The sequence below is a fragment of the Thamnophis elegans genome, chromosome 3 (genome assembly GCF_009769535.1).
Source record: "Thamnophis elegans isolate rThaEle1 chromosome 3, rThaEle1.pri, whole genome shotgun sequence".
NCBI classification, from domain to species: Eukaryota; Metazoa; Chordata; class Lepidosauria; order Squamata; family Colubridae; genus Thamnophis; species Thamnophis elegans.
The window spans coordinates 150,568,708-150,588,814 of NC_045543.1; the positions used below are offsets into that span (position 1 = coordinate 150,568,708).

The 20,107-nt window shown below is 58.7% G+C and overlaps 1 protein-coding gene across 2 annotated transcripts; it reads left to right on the plus strand.

Annotated features, from left to right (window-relative positions):
* The first annotated feature begins 1,705 nt into the window (after positions 1-1,705).
* Positions 1,706-18,706, plus strand: TESK1 (testis associated actin remodelling kinase 1). 2 transcript variants are annotated; one of them, XM_032213391.1, is made up of 10 exons: positions 1,707-2,054; positions 13,471-13,592; positions 13,991-14,039; positions 14,138-14,284; positions 14,616-14,698; positions 14,787-14,877; positions 15,017-15,100; positions 15,985-16,074; positions 16,522-16,654; positions 17,085-18,706. In XM_032213391.1, exons 1-10 carry the CDS (start codon positions 1,842-1,844, stop codon positions 18,035-18,037), a joined length of 1,965 nt encoding a protein of 654 aa, XP_032069282.1. In that variant the 5' UTR covers positions 1,707-1,841; the 3' UTR covers positions 18,038-18,706. The 2 variants fall into 2 exon arrangements, with proteins under 2 accessions (XP_032069283.1, XP_032069282.1); XM_032213392.1 differs by lacking the exon at positions 14,138-14,284 and having other exon boundaries at positions 1,706-2,054.
* Positions 18,707-20,107: the final 1,401 nt, after the last annotated feature.

Consider the following 20,107-nt stretch of genomic DNA (forward strand, 5'->3'; position numbering starts at 1 on the left):
CTGCCCATAATCCTCCGTGCTGACTGAGATCATGTAACCTCCCCTGGGATTTGTCTGAGCCCGTGGAAACCAAGGGGGCTGATAACATCCGTCTGTGGCGTGAACATCACTGCCCAGGGTTGAGATCCGAGGGCAGGGCTGGATTTGAGAGGGGATGGGGACAGGGGTCCGACCACAAAACCGCGGTAGACTAAAGCGCGTGTGACTAAAGCGCGGTGACAAAACCGCACTGTCAAAACCGCGCGACAACAGCGCGCCGACAACAGCGCGCCGACAGAAGCGCGCTGTAACATAACCCTAAAAATAACCCTAAACCTAACCCTAAACCTATCGCTAAACCTACCCTAAACCTAACCCTAACCCTAACCCTAACCCTAAATCTTACCTTAAGTTAAATCGCGCTTCTGTCGGCGCACTGTTGGGGGCGCGTTTTTCACATCGCGGTTTTAGCGCCGCAGTGTTGTTGGCGCGCTTTTGACGTTCGCGGTTATGTCGTGCCACGGGGGACAGGACCCCTCCCTCTGGCGGGTGAGCTTTTCTGGGATTTTCTGAGGCCACCTGCAGGGATTGGTACCTGGGAATCCCAATTTAGGGTGGCTCAGCTCTATTCAATCACTCAGGGAGGAGCCAGTTTACAAGTTTGCAAGTTTAATAACATTTATATGCCTTTGAGGTTCCCACAAGGGGATCGTGTGTTGATCTGCTTTGTTCCGGGTGTTTTGAAATCTTCATTTTGCCTGGACTGTTGTTCACTGCCTCAGAGCCAGGCAGTTAAATGAATAAATAGTACAAAATAAAAAGATATAAATGAGGGCAAGAGCCCCCTTGCCCCCACTTCCATCTGGCCCTCCCCCGCGGAAGTACCACGATTTCCCATCAGCGCACCTGGAGAGGTGAGTTCCACAGGTGACCCACACACCTGCTCCACTCCTGGGGTCGCCGGGGCAGCTGTGCGGAAGCTTTGCTCTGCCTCCAACATCTGGGAGGTTGCCCACCTCCATTAACGAGGCAGCAGCCGGGCAGATGTCGGGGTCCTTACGGACGGGAGGCCTGGCAAACGCGGAGACTTTCCGGAGGGGGCCTAGTCCTTACTCAGGCAAGCCGTTTTCCGGCTCCTCCGCGGATCAGGGCGGCTCTCCAGATGCGACGGCCTCCGGTCCCGAGGCCCAACATCTGGAGGGCGCCCGACCAGAGGTCCTCCACCTCCCTGATTTCCCAAGGTGGCGCAGTGGTTAAATGCAGCACTGCAGGCTACTGCTAGATCAGCAGGTCAGCGGTTCAAATCTCACCGGCTCAGGGTTGACCCAGCCTTCCATCCTTCCGAGGTGGGTGAAATGAGGACCCAGATTGTTGGGGGCAATATGCTGACTCTCTGTAAACCGCTTAGAGAGGGCTGAAAGCCCTATGAAGCGGTATATAAGTCTACTGCTAAGTCTACTGCTATATTCCCTCCGAGGCGCCGCGCCCAAGCGACCGGACAGGCCGGGGGCGGCTTCCCCGCCGGCTGCAGCCTCCTTGAGCCTCGGACGGCGCTCGGCCACGGCTCAAAGGATGGGGCGCCGCCGGACGGGCGCGGGCAGGCTGAGCCGTAGCCGCGCCTCCCTGCCGCCCCCGGGACGCCGAGCGCTGTCAGACGCCGCCGCGCTTCGCTCCAGCCGCGGCAGCCGAGGAGTTAAGAGTCGCTCCGCCCGCCGCGGCTCCGCCTCCGACGGGCGGCCGCTGGCGGGCCGTAGAGCAGCCGAGCTCTCCGGAGGCCGAAGCCCGCGGCGTCCGGGGGCGCAGCGCAGCCCTCCCGCCGCCCCCCGCCCGCCCCCCGCGCATGGCCTTGGGGCGCTGCGGGCATGGAGCGGGAGAAGCCGCCGCGCCGGCCCGGGCTCTCCCTGCGGCTGGAGGAGGTCGAGGGGGAGGCGGCGGGCCCGGGGGGCTGGCAGGCGGGCGGGCGGCTGCGGCCTTCGTCCTACCGGGCGCTGCGCAGCGCCGTCTCCACTCTGGCGCGCCTCGACGACTTCTACTGCGAGAAGATAGGCGCCGGCTTCTTCTCCGAGGTCTTCAAGGTGAGACCGCCGCCCGCCGCCCGCCCTGCCTCGCCCCCTCCCTCCCTCTGGCCGGGGTAGGGTGGGCGGAGGGGGGCAGCCGCCGGGACGGGCAGGGGAGGAGCTCCTCTCCCCGCGGCCGCTCTGCCGCCCGCTCCCCCTGGGCCGGAGGGAGGCTGCGGGGCGGCCGGGCTCTGGAAGGAGCTGCGGGGGCACCTGCGGGTCAGGAGCAGCGACCGGAACGAAGGCTCCACAGTTGGCATTAGGAGGGCGGTCCCGTGGCTTCCTTTCCTCGCCCGGGGATCCCCTCCCACCCCCGCTCCCACCGGTCCGCTCTCGGCCACCGGCTGCTTCCCCCGGGCTGCCTGGGGCTGGCGGCGGGGTCCCTGGTGGGCCCGGAAGGATCCCTTGGCCGGCAGCCCCCGTTGGCCCTGCGGGTCAAGAGCAGCGTCCACGGTTGGAGGTGGCATTGGAGGGCTCCTGCCCAGGGCAGCCTCGGGCTTCCCCTGGCTTTGCCACTTTGGTCCAGCTCTGGAGGCCTCCCTTGTTATGGCTGGGGAACGGGCAGAGCTGTGGCCTCTGCCAGCCCCGGTGCCCTGGGATGCCTGGCAGGCTCCCTGGCTGTGAGGCCTGGCTGCTCTCCTGCTCCTCCGGGGCAGCCCATATTGGGGGGGGGGATGCCTTCAGCCTCCCCCAGCCTTGATTGGGGCCACCAAGAGTGACAAAGAGCAGCCATTCTCCCCTTTAGCCCAGGAGCCCTAAAGTGGGTCCTCCTGTGGCAAAAAGCCCCTCGCTTCAAACAGGCACCCTGGACAGGACTTGCTGTGTCCCGGGATGGGGGGTCTGCTGAAGCCCCTGTTTTGGAGGGTTACCCTGCGTAGCACAGCTGACTCCAGTGGCCAGACCCTTTCCAGCTGCGAGAGGCACAGGATGGCCCGTGGAGATGGCAGAGGCTGTGCTGCCAGGAGGAGTGGGGGTGGGGCTTTCCATTAGGTTGAGCTGAATGAAGGGGAGGCTGGGGGTCCGGGCCCACTCCGCTGCTGGGAGGGGGGGCAGTAGTCCCAGGACAGCAGGGGTGGGTTTCTCGCCCCGTTCCAACCGGTTCGGTTGGAACGGGGCCGGCGGCGTCCTCATGCACGCACGCAGTGCACGCATGCGTACTAGCGCCTGTGCGATGCTCCAGCTGCTCCTGGAGGATTGTGCAGGCGCTGTATGCATTCTGCGCATGCGTGGAAGCGCAGAACTCGTCAAAACCGGGTAAGAAACGCGGGCGGGCGGGCGGATCCTTCAGCGTTCCCGGAAGTTACTTACTTCTGGGTTCGCCGACCAACCGGTTCGCAGCGACCTCCACGAACCGCCTGAAACCCACCCCTGAAGGACAGGCTGTGGCTCTGCCAATTGGGCTGGGAAAAGTCTGATCTCCAGGCAGCTGCTTCTCTTCGGGACGGGTGTTCAGGACCGCCTCGCTTGGCTGGCCAGCTCTTCCCACTCTCCCGGGAGGGGAGCCGGCTCTGCCCTGGAGGGGGTGTCCCCCAACTCAGGCCGAGGTGGGAGAGCGGGCCGAGGCTAGCCCAAGAGGGAAGCGTTTCTGGCTGTGAGAGGGAGGGTAGCTGTGGGGGAGGGAAGGCCAGGCAGAGGAGGCCTTGGCAGAAGAGGGGCCCTTACGGTTGGGGGGCTGAGTCCTTTTCTCGGGGGGGGGGGGTTGGCTCACCTTGATTCTCTGGGCTCCCTGGAGAGAAGGGCACGCCCAGGGCCCCTCCCTCCAGGTGTGGCTGCCCCTCTGGTGGGAATGCCCCGGCTTCCGTGGATTCAGTGGGGCCCCTCTGGGACCAGAAAGGGGCCCTCCTCCGAGGCCCCTGTCTGATTTCCTTAGGCCTTGGGGAGGGGCTGGAGGGGGGGCTCTTTTAGGATGTTTTCTATCCAAGTTGAGTCTTTCTTTAAACAGAACTTTTTTATTTTTCTTTAAAAAAAACCCAAATATGTCATCATTTGTCAATCATTAAGACATTGAAGTACAATTTTTTTGTTGTTGTGTGTGCCCCTCCCTCCCTCCACCCCCCCACCCCCCCTCCTCCTTCCCCCCCCCCGACTTCCCAGAACCCGTACACGGTATAGATTTTTAACTAACACAGTCTAAAATCTATTGAGAAAAAAGAAATAAAGAAATTAATGACATTCTAGATTGACCTTAGCTTCTTCTTACTGAACTGACTTTTAACAGTTTAAATCATTTCTGATCTTAAGCATAGGCTAACTGGAATTTCTTGGTCCCGTATTTATTTTGTATATAGTCAATCCATTTTTTCCAGTCTCGTTTATATCTCTCGTTTGAGTGATCTTTAAGATATGCCGATATTTTAGCCATTTCAGCTAAGTTTGTTACTTTCAATGTCCATTCTTGGATTGTAGGCAAGTCTTCCTTCTTCCAATATTGCGCCACCAACAGTCTTGCTGCAGTTATCAGGTGCAGAATCAAATTGGTCTCTACCACTGTAAAGTCAGTACATATACCTAGTAAAAATAACTGAGGACTAAACTTTATCCTTCTTTTAAAAACATTTTGCATGACCCACCATATTTTTATCCAAAATGCCTTAACCTTTTGGCAGGTCCACCATATATGATAGTATGTAGCATCGAGAGAACCACACCTCCAACATTTAGGCTGTACATTCGGATACATAGAAGCCAACTTTTTAGGATCTAAATGCCATCTATAGAACATCTTGTAAAAATTTTCTCTCAGATTTTGAGCTTGTGTAAATTTCACATTTCTTACCCAGATTCTTTCCCATGTATCCAACATTATTGGTTCCTCAATATTTTGAGCCCATTTTATCATACAATCTTTAACTAATTCTGTTTCCGAATCCATCTGTATTAATACATTATATATCCTCTTTATATGCATTAAGCTTTGATCTCTTATTTGTTTAAACAAGTTGAGTCTTTCTTCAGAACTGCCTGCTTCACTTCGGCTTCTGCTTTTCTTAGCCTTGTGATCCCCCAAAGGCTTTGCATTGGCCGGCTCTGCACTGAGTAGGCAGATGGTGACCCTCCTGGGTTGAGTGGGGGGAAGAGGGGGGGCTCTGTTATCCTGGCCAGTGGGCAGCAGTGCAAGGAGGGAGGGGGTGGTTGTTCAGCAGCAAGGAGGGGGGCATCTCCCTCTGGAAGGAGCCTTTCGGAGGCCTCCCCCAGCCTGGATCTGGGGGGCTCTTCAGAGCTGCTGCTTTGGGGGGGGGGAGGGCCCCCCCACTCCTCTCCCTCTCAGGGCCAGCCTCCTTTGGGCAGACCCTCCCCTGCTGCTGGGCAGGCACCCAGATGGGGAGATCAGTTTGGCTGCTTTGCCGGGGCCCCCCTGGGCCTCCTTGCTTGCAAGGGCCCCGTTGGCCCCTTGGCCTGGCACGGGTGGCTGCTGTTGCTAAGAAATGCCTTGCTGCCCCCCCCTCCCCGGCTGGGTCATGGGTCTCCAAGTGGCCGCTGCTGAACTGTAGGCTGAGCTGATGGGCCTTGGAGTCCCTTTGCTGCTCTCAGGGGGCCCAGTGCGTGCGGCTTGGCTTGGCAGCTAGCTTGAGTTCCCGTCAAGGCCCAGGGGCTGCATTGCTGCGGGCGCTGAGCTCGGTTGGGTCCCGCTTCATGTTTCCTCTGGTGCTGATGCCCCTCGCTCAGCCTGCATTCCAGTTTCTAGTTTAGGGCAATGTGTGAATCGGAAGCTGTGCCTGCCAACTGCCAGGGTGGAAGCTGAACAGGAAAAGGTGGGGGCTGTCCCAGAGCGCTCTCTCTCTCTCTCTCTCTCTCTCTCTCTCTCTCTCTCTCTCTCTCTCTCTCTCTCTATCTATCTATCTCTCAATCTCTCTCTCAATCTCTCTTTCTCTCTCTCAATCTCTCTCTCTCAATCTCTCTCAATCTCTCTCTCTCTCAATCTCTCTCTCAATCTATCTCTCAATCTCTCAATCTCTCAATCTCTCAATCTGTCTCTCTCTCTCAATCTCTCTCTCTCTCAATCTCTCTTTCTCTCTCTCTCAATCTCTCTCTCTTTCTCTCTCTCTTTCTCTCTCAATCGCTCTCTCTCTCAATCTCTCAATCTCTCACTCAATCTCTCTCACTCAATCTCTCTCTCAATCTCTCTCTCTCAATCTCTCTCTCTCAATCGCTCAATCTCTCTCTCTCTCAATCTCTCAATCTCTCTCCCTCTCTCACTCTCTCTCAATCTCTCTCTCAATCTCTCTCTCTCTCTCTCTCTCTCTCTCTCAATCTCAATCTCTCAATCTCTCAATCTCTCTCTCTCTCAATCTCTCTTTCTCTCTCTCTCAATCTATCTATCTCTCAATCTCTCTCTCTTTCTCTCTCAATCGCTCTCTCTCTCAATCTCTCAATTTCTCTCTCAATCTCTCACTCAATCTCTCTCTCTCTCAATCTCTCTCTCAATCTCTCTCTCAATCTCTCTCTCTCAATCTCTCTTTCTCTCTCTCTATCTATCTCTCAATCTCTCCCTCTCTCTATCTATCTCTCAATCTCTCCCTCTCTCTCTCTCTCAATCTCTCTCTCTCTCTCAATCTCAATCTCTCAATCTCTCAATCTCTCTCTCTCTCAATCTCTCTTTCTCTCTCTCTCAATCTATCTCTCAATCTCTCTCTTTCTCTCTCAATCGCTCTCTCTCTCAATCTCTCAATCTCTCTCTCAATCTCTCTCACTCAATCTCTCTCTCTCTCACTCAATCTCTCTCTCTCTCAATCTCTCTCTCAATCTCTCTCTCAATCTCTCTCTCTCAATCTCTCTTTCTCTCTCTCTCAATCTATCTCTCAATCTCTCCCTCTCTCTCTCTCTCTCAATCTCTCTCTCTCTCTCTCTCAATCGCTCTCTCTCTCAATCTCTCAATCTCTCTCAATCTATCTCTCAATCTCTCCCTCTCTCTCTCTCTCAATCTCTCTCTCTCTCTCTCTCTCTCAATCTCTCTCTCTCTCTCTCTCTCAATCTCAATCTCTCAATCTCTCTCTCTCTCTCTCAATCTCTCAATCTCTCTCTCAATCTCTCTCTCAATCTCTCTCAATCTATCTCTCAATCTCTCCCTCTCTCTCTCTCTCAATCTCTCTCTCAATCTCTCTCACTCAATCTCTCTCTCTCTCTCTCTCAATCTATCTCTCAATCTCTCCCTCTCTCTCTCTCTCAATCTCTCTCTCAATCTCTCTCTCTCAATCTCTCTTTCTCTCTCTCTCAATCTATCTCTCAATCTCTCCCTCTCTCTCTCTCTCAATCTCTCTCTCTCAATCTCAATCTCTCAATCTCTCAATCTCTCTCTCTTTCTCTCTCAATCGCTCTCTCTCTCAATCTCTCAATCTCTCTCTCAATCTCTCTCACTCAATCTCTCTCTCTCTCAATCTCTCTCTCAATCTCTCTCTCAATCTCTCTCTCTCAATCTCTCTTTCTCTCTCTCTCAATCTATCTCTCAATCTCTCTCAATCTATCTCTCAATCTCTCCCTCTCTCTCTCTCTCAATCTCTCTCTCTCTCTCTCTCAATCTCTCTCTCTCTCTCTCTCTCTCAATCGCTCTCTCTCTCAATCTCTCAATCTCTCTCTCTCTCTCTCAATCTCTCTCTCTCTCTCTCTCTCTCTCAATCTCAATCTCTCAATCTCTCTCTCTCTCTCAATCTCAATCTCTCAATCTCTCTCTCAATCTCTCTCTCAATCTCTCTCAATCTATCTCTCAATCTCTCCCTCTCTCTCTCTCTCAATCTTTCTCTCTCTCTCTCTCAATCTCTCTCTCAATCTCTCTCTCTCCCCCTCCCTCCCTCCCTCCCTCCCTCATGAGAGAAAGCGATGAGGCTGGGGCAAAGCAATTGGCCCCCGGGGTCTCGATGCTGGGGGGGGGGGCAATGGGTACAGGGTGAGCATGGGGCCTCTGCCCGGCTGGGGCTTCGCCCTCTGGGACGCTTGAGCAGGGACTGGGGTGGGAGGGGCTTGGCAGGGGGCCTCCTGGGGGTGGGGCTCCTCAGACTGTGGGCAAACAGAGGGGCGGAGTCTCTCCTCCAGAGGCCGCTGTGCCTCTTGATGGGCCTGTGGTCCAGGAGGAAGGGGCTTCGCCTGGAGCAGCAGAGGGCCCGGAGGCGGAAGGGGGCTTTGGAGCTGGGCGGCTCTTGACCTAATGGTTCCACCACAAATGCGCGCACAACAAAAGCGCGCCTGACTAAACCGCGGTGTCTAAAGCGCAGTGACAAAACCGTGCGACAAATGAGCGACTAATTAGCCCTAAAGCGCGCCGACAAAAGCGCGCCGACAGAAGCACGCTGTAACCTAACCCTAAACCTAACCCTAAACCTAACCCTAAACCTAACTGTAAATCTTACCTTAAATGAAATCGCGCTTCTGTCGACGTGCTGTTGTCGACGCGCTATTGTCGGCGTGCTTTTGAAATCGCGGTTTTAGCGCCGCGGTGTTGTCGGCACGCTTATGACGTTCGCGCTTTTGACGGGTCACGGACCTGACTGCCTCTCCCCCGTCTTTGTGTAGCTCCTTTGCGTCTCTCCACATACCTGCTTCACCCCTGCCAAGCTGAGCTGGGGGCTGCTGTGCAGATGGTAAAAGTTGGGGGGGTTCGGAGCCTTGGAACAGGATGGTGGGGGTGGGGAGGAGAAGAAGAGGCCAGGGGGGTCTCTACGAAGGGAGGCTCTGGTGTATCCAGAGGTCCAAGCCCCATCGTCTTTCTGGGACTGGCTCTGCCCCAGCACACTCCGGGGTCCTCCGGGATTGGGCGGCCTATACATTTAATAAATAATAATAAATAAATAATAATAATAACAATAACACTCTGCTGAGGGGGCCTGCAGCCATGCCCCTGCTGGACCAGGGGCTCAGCCCTTCCCCTGAGCTGTGGGTCGCTCGCTCCTTCTCCTGGCAGGAGCCGTGGGTTGGGGTGGGGCAGCTAAGCTGGCCTTCTGGAGAGCTGCTCGCTTTTGCTCAGTGAAATGCCAACCGAGTTTTATCTTATGCCCTCTTTCGCCGTGGCAAACGAACAGGCGAAGGCTGCGCTCCGCCAGCCCTTCTGGAGCTCTCACCCTGCAGGAAGAGAACCGTCCTGGGGCGGCGGGAAGGCGAGTCGCTGACCGTTGCAGTTCAAGGCGTGTCCGTCTTCTCAGAGGGGGGGATGTCTCCTGATCACTCTTCCTCCCAGGTGCAGTTACTGGGCCCCTCAGAGTCCTGTTGGGGCCCCCGATGAGACCAGGTGCCCCAGAGAGGTCAGGGTGGCTGTCCTGCGGATGGCCTGGCTGCTGTGCTGCCACCTGACAGGTCCTGCCAGCCTGCGTGCCACCAAAGGGTCACTGCGGTGGGGCTGCGTCTTCCCGTCTGCTCTCCGCCCAAGCCCACCACCCCCCCGCCCCGCTCCATGGCATCTGCCCACTTCCTTCCTTCTCCCTGCAGCTGGAGGAGGCCGGGCTCTCAGCGTGTGCAGGAGAGGCCTGAAGCCCCAGGGGGTCCGGTTGCCTCTCTTTGCCTCAAAAGTGCCCCTGTTCCCTTTGGTTTCTCCCCCTGGCAGCCTATCTCACCTGGACAGGTAACCCAGCTTAGCTGCTGCCTTGACCTCAAACAGCCGCCGTTTGGGGGCCTGCACCCAAAGTGACCTCGCGGGGGGTTCTGGTTGGGAGTGCAACCAATCCGGGTCCACTCAGCTGCCCCAGAGGGCCCAGAAGGGTGAGGGTGAGGGTTGGGGCCCCTGCCGCCTTCTGAGAATGCGCTGCCCTGGGCCGCTCCCTGGCACCACTGCAATCAGCCCCACAGGAGCTCTCCTTGACCCACGCCCCAGAGCAGGGACTGGGCTGCTTGCCTGCAGTCTCCTGGGGATGCCCCCATGGAGGCCTTGTGTGCAGCTCCCTCACTGGACACGGAGGCGCTTCGGCCACGGAGCTCCCTGGTTAGCTGGCCTTGGTGTGGCCTGGTGGGGTGGCGAGGAGAAGGCTGGAAAACCCAGCAGAAAACCAGGGGGAGAGAGGAGGTGGGCTCTCACCCAGAATTGAGGGGTGGTGGTGGTGGGGAGACAATCCATGTGAACCCCCCTCATTTGCTCTGAGGCAGGACTTGGCTGCGTTTTGCACAACACACAATTCTCACACTCGTGGTGGATTGAGAATTGTGTGTTGTGCATATTGGGCTTTCACTTTCCATTGTCGGGCTGTGAGGTTCCTTGGCTTGTGCAATGGCCGTTCTCTTTGCCAGCTGTGCTTCGGGGCTGAGCTGGGGTGCAGCCCCTCCTTGGCTCTTCTGTCTATCAAACGGGGTGTGGGGGCTTGCTGTGGGACCAGGTGGTGAGGTGACTCCAAGCCATAGGGGGGAAGTCGGGGGGGGGGGGGGGCTGGGCCTGCCCTCCACATAGGTGCCGCTTCTGCACTGGGGGGGTGTGGGGTGGCACCTGCTGGTCATGCTGCCCATTTCAGAGGGGTGGCACCTGCTGGCAGGCAGCGGCTCTCCTGCTGTGGGTCTGGGCTGGTCCGGAGGGTGTGAAGGGAAGGCAGCCGTCCATACGGCTCTTGTAAAGAGCCGAGGTGGCGCAGTGGTTAGGGTGCAGCACTGCAGGCTACTTCAGCTGACTGCAGTTCTGCAGTTCGGCTGTTCAAATCTCACCGGCTCAAGGTTGACTCAGCCTTCCATCCTTCCGAGGTGGGTGAAATGAGGACCCAGACTGTGGGGGGCGATATGCTGACTCTCTGTAAACCGCTTAGAGAGGGCTGAAAGTCCTATGAAGCGGTATATAAGTCTGACTGCTATTGCTATACAGCAGCCGCTCCTGGCAGCAGCATTGCCTCCCCTGGGGTGGGGTGGGGGGAGCAGGGGACACGGCAAGCAGCCGCCTTCCTTCCTTCAGAGGCCCTGCCTGTCTCTCCCCTACGGATCTCAGCCCCACAGGGGCAGCTCCAGGACAGACACAGGATGGGGTCCACATCTGGGTGAGGTTACCCCTCTGACCCTGGGCCTCCCTTGCTGGCACGGCTCCTCCTCCTTGGGGCAGCAGGGGGCAGGGAGCTGTGCCAGGCTGGGTGTGGGGGGGATGGAGAGGGGGGGGGATCTGGAGCTCCCATCGCTTGCTTAGAAAAGGGGGGAAGAGGAAGGGTGTGTCCCCTGCATTTCCCTGCCCCCCTCCCCGAGAGAGTCTCCGCTTGGGCTCCTGCTGGTTGCACAACCCAAGCCCCTCCCGGAGTAGAGGGGGGGGGCAGTCGCATCCAGGGCCAGGAAGCGGGGAGCAGGCGCAGCGGAGGGAGGACGGAGGCATGGACTAAAAAGGACAGGAATGGGCTTCGGCTGCAGAGCCCAGGAATTTGAGAGGGAGGCTCCACTGGAGGGGGGGCGCAGGGGGCGGGGGGCGTGAGGTGACTGGGCCTGTCCAGGCAGCTGTTCAACAGACCTGCCTTGCCCGGGGCATGAGGGGCTGCAGGCTGCTCCCTGGCCCTTGGAGAGGGGGGGGGGGTCTGCTGCTGTGGCTGCTGCAGAGTCAGCCTCTCAGTTCCAGCCCCCCCACCCCCTCCACCCCCAGTCCTGTCTGGTTGGGCTGTGCTGGGGAGACGCCTGACTTTCCCCAGTGGGGAAAGGACCCCAAAATCTATCCTCCGGGGGCACTGTGGGTCTGGGGGGGGGTGTTTCTTTTATGATTTTATGCTGGGCTTCCCAGAGTCGCGTTTGCTGAGAGAGGCAGCTAAAGAAATATGATTTATGAAACCTGGCAGCAGCTGTGGGGGTTTTACCCTCTGGCCAAAGACCCCGGTGGGGCCTGTGTGGTTTTGTTCTTGGGTGGGGTGGGGGCTGCGAATGGAGCTGGGGGGAGGAGGCTGGAGGTTCCTTTGGGGGTCCACGGTGGAGACTCCCGGCCCTGGAGGAGCACAGGTGTGCCCCTTGCCCTTGTGCCTACTTGATGGCATCACTGGGTGAAGGGGCTTTTGGGCATTGCCTCGCTTGCCCCCCTCCCTTTTCCCTGCCCCGTGAGCCCCAGGGAGGGTGCTGGAAGCTGTTCTGAGATGCCCGGATGGCTGTCCTGAAGCAGAGGGTCAGCGAGGGAAGGGAAGTGGGTAGAGTGGCAGGCCGGTGCACTTCCTGTGCCCTGGCTTTGGGCGCCTCCTGTGGCCCCTTGGCGGCCCTGCCCTCCTCTTTCGCAGCCTCTGGGCAGGGATGCCACCTTCCTTCCTGCTTCATCCCTGGGAGGCTTCGGACGGACGAGGGTTGGGGCCATAAATCAATGAATTGCAATTGCTCAGCAATTGCAGAGGGAACCTGCAATTACACTAGAATGGGAGAAGCCTTTGGGACCAGGAAGGTCAGGAGAAGCCGCGTGTGTGTGTGTGTGTGTGTGTGTGTGTGTGTGTGAGCGAGAGAGAGAGAGAGAGAGAGAGAGAGAGAGATATTGATTCTTGCTTAACAGCAGGTCCCTAACCCCCCCTCCTTTCCTTCTGCTCCCCCTCTTTTGCTCCACCCTTCGCACTTCCCTAACTGGGCCCTCCTCAAAGGGGGTCTCTCTCTGAATGTGAGCCCATTGGCAATTTGGGGGAGGGGGCTCCGGCAAAGCTGGGGTGGGGTATGATGATGTTAGGGGTGTGTGGAAACTCTTTGGCTGGACTCTCTCTGAGAGCAGAGGCACTTGAGGGGGAGGTGGACTCCCAGAAGAGGGGGGGGGGGGCTGAGGCCATGCTGGCTGGGGAATTCTAGGGCTCCACACCCCCTCAAGTGCCCTGGGGTAGAGGGTTGGGTTCCACCACAAAACCGCGTTCGACTAAAGCGCACTCGACGAAACCGCGTAGCTGACGTCATCACAGGGCGACAGCGTGGAGATAGAAGCACGCTGTAAATGCTAAACCTAAAATTAACCCCTAAACCTAAACCTAACCCCCCTAAACCTAATCCTAATCCTAAACCTAACCCTAAACCTAACCCTTAACCTAACCCTAAACCTAACCCTAAACCTAACCCTAAACCTAACCCTAAACCTTAACCTAACCCTAACCCTAACCCTAACCCTAACCCTAAACCTAACCCTTACCTTAAGTTGAATCGGCTTGCTTTCAAAGCACTATTTAAAGCGCCCTTCTTTCTCTGCGCTCGCTGTTGTCACCCTATTGATGACGTCAGCGATGCGGTTTAATCGGGCGCGCTTTAGTCGAGCGCGGTTTTGTCGTGCCACGGAGGGTTGACCCCAGGCCCTCAGGCAGCTCCACCGCTTTGGGTCTCTCTGGCTGATGGCTGGATTTGGAGCTCTGGTGGATTTGGAAGCCGGCACTCCTGGCTTCCCATGATTCCCAGCCTAGGGACTGATGGGGAGGACCTTGGAGAACTTTGGTGCAGCTCTGCTCCCCAAGGCCTTGGAGCACTGACTGCCCCACAGACGGGGCTTCCCTCTGTGCCAGCTGTGGGGCAGGGTGGGTGCCGAGACCCCTGCCAGAGTGACGGCCGGCTGTCCCCACAGGTGAGGCACCGTCAGTCGGGGCAAGTCCTGGTGCTGAAGATGAACAAGCTGACCAGCAACCGAGGGAACATGTTGCGCGAGGTGCAGCTGATGAACCGGCTCTGCCACCCCAACATCCTCCGGTAGGGAGGGGGAAATGGCGGGGCTCGGGGTCCCCCTGTCTGCAAGGAAGGGGCCCGCTGCGGTGGAGGGCCCGGCATACCTGGGGAGGGCCAGGCGTAAATGTGTTTGGGGGTCGACTGGAAGAAGGGCCGAAAGGCTCCACGCCCTCTCCTGGCTCCTCCTGCCAGGGGTCCCCTGGTCCCCCCCCCCCGATGGCTCAAGAGATCCCCACCCAGAGCTCCTCCCTGGGGGTGGGGTGGGGGGTGAGCACGGCGGCCGGTGTCCAGGGCAGAGCAGGGGGTGGTCCTGCTCCTGTTTTCCCAGGGGTGCCGGTGACAGAGGGAAACCATGGGGAAGGGGCTATGGGCCCCAGGCAGGGGTCTCACTGCCGATGGCTCCTCTCCTCTTCCTCTGCCAGGTTCATGGGGGTCTGCGTTCACCAGGGTCAGCTGCATGCCCTGACGGAGGTGAGTGTTGGGGGGCCAGGCATGAAGGGTCCACCGAGGGCCCGGCTCTTCCGGGGGACAAAGGGCCCCGCAACTGGCTCTTCCTTCTCTCCCTGCAGTACATCAATGGGGGCAACCTGGAGCAGCTGCTCGACAGCCCCACCCCGCTCCCCTGGCCCGTCCGGCTCAAATTGGCCCTGGACATCGCCCGGGGCCTCTGCTACCTGCACAGCAAGGGCATCTTTCACCGGGACCTCACCTCCAAGGTGGGGGCTTTACTGCACCCTATCCCCACCTGTGCCTCAAAGCGGGCAGAGGATTTTTGGGGGGGGCAGCTGGACACCGGGGGTTGCACTGATTGAGGGAGGGTCTCTGAAAGAGGGGCTCCTGCCGTGGGGTCCCCCACCTTTCTAGGGCCGAGAGAAGGGCAGCAGAGTCTCTTGGGACCCTGGAAAGCCTTTGCTCCGTTCCCCCCGCCCCAGCCCTCTCCTTAGTTTCTGGCGAGGGAGGGGGTTTGTCTGGTCAGAGGTGCCCCTTCCTGGGAGCTGCCTTTCACCTGATTGGCCTCTCAAATGCGTCCCTCCCTCCCTCCCCCAGAACTGCCTGGTCAGGTGTGAAGACAATGGCTACACGGCCGTGGTGGGCGACTTTGGCCTGGCAGAAAAGATCCCCACTTACAGGTGAGCCAGGAAGTTGCTGCTTCTATTGACACCCCCCCCCCCGTGTGACCCTGCCTTGACCCCACCTCTCCTCCTCCTCTCCTTGCAGTGAGGGGGCCGAGAAGGAGCCCCTGGCAGTGGTGGGCTCTCCCTACTGGATGGCCCCCGAGGTCCTGCGTGGGGAGCTGTACAACGAGAAGGTGAGCCCCATGAGAAGGAGACCACAGGGGGTGGGGAAGGACAAGGGCGCCTGCTTTCCCCCTCCCTGGCCCACTTCTCCCTGGCCTCTCAGCTCCGGGGCTGCCCCCAGACCCTCCGAGACCTCTGTGTCCCCCGCAGGCGGACGTCTTTGCCTATGGCATCATCCTCTGTGAGACCATCGCGCGGGTGCCGGCCGACCCCGACTACCTGCCTCGCACTGAGGTAAGCCCCCCACTCTCCTCCCTCTGCAGCCCCAGCAAGGGGGGGGGGCTCCGGGCACCTCGGGGCTCTGAGGCACCAAGCGGATGGATGGAGGGGGGGAGGGGATTGTCGGCTTCCTCCGGGCAGAGAAGCTCAGAGGGTTGTGACTGTGGGTCAGACTATGCAAAGGCCTCTAGGGATGGTGGGGGGGCGGGGTGGGGGGTGTTACAGTTCCCAGCATGGAGCTTGGCTGGCAGAGGCCTTAAAAGGGCCCCTTGCCTGCCCCTCTTTGTGTCGGCTGCTGCTAAAAGCTGCGGAGGATTCTGGAAACCCAAATGTTGGCCGTGATGCTAAAATGGTCCGAGGGTCTCTTTTTAAAGCCCCCCTCAAGCTTCTCCCCTCCAGGTGGGGGCTTCTACCAGAGGCCTTTTCCTGCCGCAGCTGCTCGCTTGCATGCCAGGCTGTATCCCGGAGGCGTCTTGACCCCGGCTCCCCCTGGCTTCCCTATTGAGATGCCCGGGTCTTCGGGGCAGGGTCCTGGGGGGCAGACAGGGTGAGGCTGAGCCTCTCTGGGGGAGCACCTGGCATTTGGGAGCTCCAGCGTGGCCCGTTGCTGCCAGCCTGTTGGCAGCATTCAACCCGGGCTCTGCTCCCTCCCTGCCCCTCCAGCCCATAAGGGAACCAGGGGGAGCCACCAGCGGTCTCCCTGGGAGCCCTGGGCATTGGGGGAGAGGGGGCTGCAGTGGGAAGGGCTTTTCCTCTTGAGCTCTCCTCTTGAATTTGGGGAGGGGATGTGACTGCAATTGGGTGAGGCTCCCTAGTCCTGCTTCCCCAAGAGCATCTTTTAGTGTGTGGGGGGGGCATCTTTCTCAGCCCCTCCCTTCCTTCACCCTTCCTCTCCTCAGGACTTTGGCCTTGATGTGGCTGCCTTCTGCAACCTGGTGGGAGCCGACTGTCCGGCGGCTTTTCTCCATCTGGCCTTCCACTCCTGCAAGGTGGGTCCTGGTGCTCCCCCTCCCCACAAGGAAGTTGGGAGGGGCTGGAACCCAGGTAGGAGAAGAGCCCCAGAAGGGGACCGTCACGCCCAGCGGCTCCCTTGCAAAGCTGGCCATTCGGCAAAGCCCTGGGCATCCCCACTTGGATTGCCGTGTTATCCTCCGTGGCCAAAGCATCCAGGCAGCCTCTCCTCCTGAAGTCTGCTGGCGGGGTGTTGGGGGGGGGGTCTGCTCAACTGCAGAGAGCAGGCTGGGCTGGGCAAGGGCCTCTTGGGGTGGGGGGGTGTTTCCCTAAGGAAGGGAGGCCTCTGTGCTCCACCGGAAAAGGCCGAATGGTGAGCTGGTGCTAAAGGTCCAGGGTGACCACTGCCATAATCTGGGCCTGCAGCTTCCCGCCTGGCCCAAAAGAGAGCAGCCGCCCCATGTGCTCCCTTCTCCTGCCCCCAGATGGAGCCCACGGCCCGGCCCTCCTTCCTGGAGATCGTCCAGCGCCTGGAGGCCATGATGCTGTCGGCAGGAGACCGCGGCCTGGCTCTGCTGAACGACAACGGGATGGCCAACTCATCAGCTGCGCTGAATGGTAGCCTCTCCCGGGGGGGGGTGGGGGTGGAGAGGCAAAAAGTGGAGAGGCCCCCCCCCCCCCGAAGTAGGGATTGCATAGTTGGGTGTTTTGTTTTTTTACAATGGAGTTTACAGGAGCCGTCCTGGGGGCTGGGAAGGGGCGAAGGTGGGCAGGAGGGAAAGGGGCAGCCTCGGAAGGCGTTTGAACACTTGGTTTGGGATGGGGGCAGAGGACGCCTTTTCTGCTGGGCCTCTGAGCCATTGGGGGAGGGGAGGGACGTGCCCGGTTTTCCGTGTGTGCCAGGGCAGTTCCTTCCCAGCCCTTTGGAGCAGCTGCAGCTGAGCTGTTTCCTGGTCTGGATGCGGCTTTTGCAGGGCGCAGGGCACTCGGAGAGGTCACTCTGGGATGCCTCTGACACGCCCCCACCCCCCCTTCCTTCTGCCCCCAGGTCAAGCGGCCAAGCAGCTCTCCTTCCCCAACACTGCATCCGGCCTGCTGGCCCAGCGGCTCTTGACCGCAGAGCAGCCCCTCTCCCGCAGCCAGTCGGACGTATTCCACCCTCGGTCGCCCACCTTGCCCCGAGCCCACGACACTCCGCAGCGCATCAACCCTTTCTCCCAGCGCCAGGACCTCAAGGGGGGCAGAATCAAGCTCTTCGACACGCCCAGCAAGTCCTTGATCTCCCTGACTTTCAACCTGCCGCCCCCCTCGCCTCTTCCGCCCGGCACCCCCATCACGCCGGAGCCCGCCGTGGAGATGCAGTGCAACTTTGCTGAGCCCGCGGCCATCGTGCGCAGGTGTCGCTCGCTGCCGGCCTCCCCAGAGCTGCCTCGCCGGGAGCAGCCGCACTACAGCCCCCTCTTGGGCCTGGACCGCACTCCCCCGGAGCCCCCGGGTTCCCCTGCCGGCGAGCAGATGGACTGCAGCGCGGACAGCCCGGCACCGACACCTGCTGGCCCAGCACCCCCCCTGACCAACGGCAGCTTCATCAACACAGCCGTGTCGGCGGCCCGGCCGTGGTCCCCCAACAGGCTGCTCCTGAACAATAACAGCAAGCCGCGTGGCTGGGGCGGGGGCTTCTCAGAGCTGAGTGTGCCTCCTACGGTGGAGGGAGCGCAGACAGAACGCCTGGGCACGACGCTGCCCCTGAGCCCCTCCGGCAGCAGCAGCTGTGTGATGGAGCAGGACGAGGTGCTGGCTTGCCCAGCCTGCTGCCTGGGGCCCTTCAGCTTCAGCTTCGCTTCCGTCTGCCACCGGCCGGCCGCCAGCACCCCCCGCTACCAGAACCTGAACTGCGAGGCCAAAAGCCTGCAGTGCCCGGAGAGGCACCCCCAGCATTGCAAGGGCCTGGCACCGGGCATGACAGAGCCCAGCCTCAAGTTGCCGGAAGCCCAGTCCTGAGTCTGGCCCTGAGGCCGAGGAGCACTTCAGGCCCAACTGGTCATCCTGGCTGCCCTTCAGACCTCCAGGAGCCGGATGGGCCGAGGAGCGGCACTGCACCCCGGGGGGCAAGCTGATACGATGTTGCAGGGAGGGCTGCAGAGCCCACTGGGGGGGCAGGAGGGAGCCGTCCAGTCCCCAGCCCGGTCTCTGCAATCAGGGGCTGCTGCTTTCTGCCCTCCCGTGCTTGGCCCCATTGCAGTCCTGAGGGCCTCCCCACCTCTTAACCATGGGTGGGGGCACAGAAGTAGAACGGCAGAAAGATGCAGGGCTGGGGTGAAAGGAATTAGGGCTAGGGGCACCCCTGTGAGGCTGGCAAGGAAATGCCCAGTTCCTTCTGCCAACTGGGGGGGTGGGACTGGCACGCATTGGGCACAGCGCCCTGGGGTGTGCCGGGAGGGATGGGGCAGGGAGATAAGATAAATTCCTGACCCATCCCCTCCTCTCCTCTCCTCTCCTGTCCTGCGCAGGGCTGGTCCGGTGTGGGTCAGCCTGGCGTCCTGGCCCTTCTCTTTTTGGCACCAGTGGAGAAGAGAAAGCAGCTGCATTTTTAATAATACTTGGAAATACTTGTTAATATATTCAGCTTATTTAATGTGTTGAAAAAAATAAAACCTGATGACAGTCCAACCCCGTCCTGGCCCGAGTGGTCTTTGCTGAGAAGAAGAGGAGAATTGGGGAACCCCCTCTGGGGACTGGCAAATGGGGCAGCTCTGCCTTGGGCCTGTGGGTCTGCCCCAGAGCTCATCCAGGGTGCTTTGGCCTGCGCTCTCTGGCTTCCTGCATGGAAAATGGCTCCAGAAAACCCAAAATAGAAGGAGCCACAAGATTTCGGAGGAGGAAATTGTGCTTCATCTTGTGTGACGAGCAACTTGTGGCGTGAGGGACACAAATACCTAAAGCAGAACAAAGAATGGAAAGGAATTACATGATGGGGGAAATGTCTGGAATTATACACATGTGAACGATTTAATGTAGTGTACTGAACATTTTCTGGCAATATTTCCAAATGCATTAATGGGGGAAAAAAAACACAGAAAACTTGAGGGTATTTTAGGGAGAAGTCAGGATGCCTCCCTAGCTCTTTCCTTCATCCTCCCAGATGACAGAACTTCTAACAAAATGAAATTTGATGTAAAGAAAAGTAAAGTACAAGAGGGGTACAATCAGGATCAAGGGAGGTACTAATACCCCTCTATAAAACCCTAGTAAGACCACATGCGGCCGCGCGAGCGATATCGGGTGTACCTAGATACACCCATGTTACACCTATCCTCCGCGAGCTGCACTGGCTTCCCATCGGTCTCCGGACGCGCTTCAAGGTGCTGGTCATGACTTTTAAAGCTCTACATGGCTTGGGACCTGGATATCTGCGGGACCGCCTCCTGCCACATACCTCCCAACGACCCATAAGATCTCACAGGCTGGGCCTCCTCTGGGTGCCGTCGACCGGGCAATGCCGGTTGACGACCACTCGGGGGAGGTCTTTCTCTGTAGCTGCTCCGGCCCTGTGGAATGATCTCCCCGCAGAGATCCGGACCCTTCCCACTCTCTGCCTTCCGAAAAGCCACTAAAACCTGGCTGTTCCGGCAGGCCTGGGGCTGTTGACCCCAAAATACGGTCCAGCCCCATCTAGAACTGAGTGCATGGTGTGTTGTTTTTAAATCTATCTTTTCCTTATATTTCTGTTTTGATTTTATTCTGTATTGTAAGCCGCCCGGAGTCCTACAGGATTGGGCGGCATATAAATGTTATTAAATTCAAATTCACATCTAGAATCCTGCATCCAGTTTGGGTGGTCACACTATAAAAAAGATGTGGAGATTCTAGAAAAGTGCAGAGAAGAGCAACCAGGATGAAGAGGGGGCTGGAGGCTAAAAGATACGATGGATGGTTGCAGGAACCGGGCATGGCTAGTCTAGGGAAGAGAAGGACCAGGGGAGACATGATAGCAACCTTCCAACATCTCAAGGGCTGCCCCAGAGAGGAGGGGGGGTCAAGCTATTTTCCAAAGAACCTTTGAAGGCCAGA